General features: G+C 43.7%; 1 protein-coding gene across 1 annotated transcript in view; it reads right to left on the bottom strand.

Annotated features, from left to right (window-relative positions):
• Positions 1–1,134, bottom strand: part of LOC118428708 (receptor-interacting serine/threonine-protein kinase 2-like) — a 25,218-nt gene extending 24,084 nt beyond the window's left edge. Inside the window, exon 1 of the mRNA XM_035838849.1 lies at positions 967–1,134. Coding sequence (XP_035694742.1) covers positions 967–1,104 — 138 coding nt within the window. The 5' untranslated portion in view covers positions 1,105–1,134. The remainder of the gene's footprint in view (positions 1–966) is intronic.
• Between the last annotated feature and the right edge of the window lie 489 nt (positions 1,135–1,623).

Below are 1,623 nucleotides of genomic sequence, written 5' to 3'. Positions count from 1 at the left end.
ATAGAGCCGAGCAGGGAGTGAAGAAGTCGGCTACCTGTATATACAAAAACAAAAGAGGCAGTTGAGAAAGATGACACTTGACAGTGGAAAGTCATTGAAAATTCATGTCAAGGAAGTAATCTCCAAGCAGATCCATCAGTGGCGAGGCTGGTGGCCTGTTAGATACTGGCTGGCTTGTTGGATACTATATAATATAATATTAGATCTGCTTGAAGACTATATTTGCTTGGAGACTATATATATATATATATATATATATACATCTCAGATAGTGGTGCATACCTAAAACCCGGACCTGGACCTAAAAATGTTTAGGTCCGAGTCACAAAAAAAACTAAATGTCAGGAGCCAAGTCCGGACTTGCAAAAAGCTATCTGTCACGTTTTTTTTTTTTGGAGCGAGGCTATTGACACACCCAGTGTGCTATTGACACATTCAGTGTGTCAATAGCCTTATGACACACTCAGTTTATTATCAAGCTTGTGTCCACAAAATAAACCAAAAACAAGAAAACTGTATCACAAAAGCCAAATATTATGTGTGCATATGTGTTCCCTACATATATAAATCCAACATTTTGTAGTTTATGGGCTTAGAATTTACATTTATACCTAAAAATTCCACCAGCACGTAAATATTGTCCGAGTTTAGTTGCTTTTGATTCTAATCAGTCTAGTGATCGGTCTGTGCCGCACAAATTAACGTTATCTCCAGAGCCCAGCTGCAGGGTTTTTAAATCCGTCACCTTCGGCGCGCCAAATGCTGAAAATTCGGTCAGAAATGTTTCGCCCTTTGATGACGCCCCTTAACCCTTGCTTGGTTACCACACCCGTGCACGATACACATTTGAGATCGGGCTGGGGTACCGGTGTGGTAACCAGGCTAGACGCCCCCCTCCCCCACCATAAGAAATTTGCTGTCGCTGCCTCTGCGCTGCTCTACTGTACTCTTAAATACAAAATGTACCTTCCCCGCGTTCTTCAACGCGTACAGGGCATTGTTAGCCTCATTTTTAGCGATTCCCAGGCGAGATGCGATGTCTCTTGCCAGGTGGTATTCTTTGGGTTCGCTCCTTAACAGCTGTAGCACCCGTTCCTCTGCCATATTTTCCCTGGACTCTGTATCCTTCCAGAACATTCCGTCTTTCCCGCGGCACGAAGGGTTATTTCCGGGTCATCAAAATCCTGTTTTCTTATTGGCAGAATCGCTAATTTGATATAAGAAGGCAAAAGAACATAGTTCTCGCCCAAATGAAGATTTCTGTGATTTCATAACGCAGCATTTAAAGTAGGGTGCATTATAGGAATACTAAAAAAAACATGTGACTCTTTGATAGGTTTTAGTGACCTACAAAATAGAAAAGTCCTGTCTGTGTATCTGCTTTTGCTTAGCTTTTGACGCCCTCTTAAAACGCCGCCCTGCGGAGGCTAACTGAATCGCATTGATTTCTGTTACCGTACCACCCTGGGACTAGCTGAGGCAACTCTCCCCCTGCATTACTCCTCTCCGGAGTGCTTCCTTGGGAAGAACTGCCCTGGATGCCGAAGTAGTCTTCTGCCGGCCCTGGCTGAAGTCAGGTTTCCAGTTTATACGTCCACCAGCAGATTTAATAATGGGCCAGGC

Source organism: Branchiostoma floridae, chromosome 13 (assembly GCF_000003815.2).
Source record: "Branchiostoma floridae strain S238N-H82 chromosome 13, Bfl_VNyyK, whole genome shotgun sequence".
NCBI lineage: Eukaryota > Metazoa > Chordata > Leptocardii > Amphioxiformes > Branchiostomatidae > Branchiostoma > Branchiostoma floridae.
This window is presented reverse-complemented; position numbering and strand designations above follow the sequence as displayed.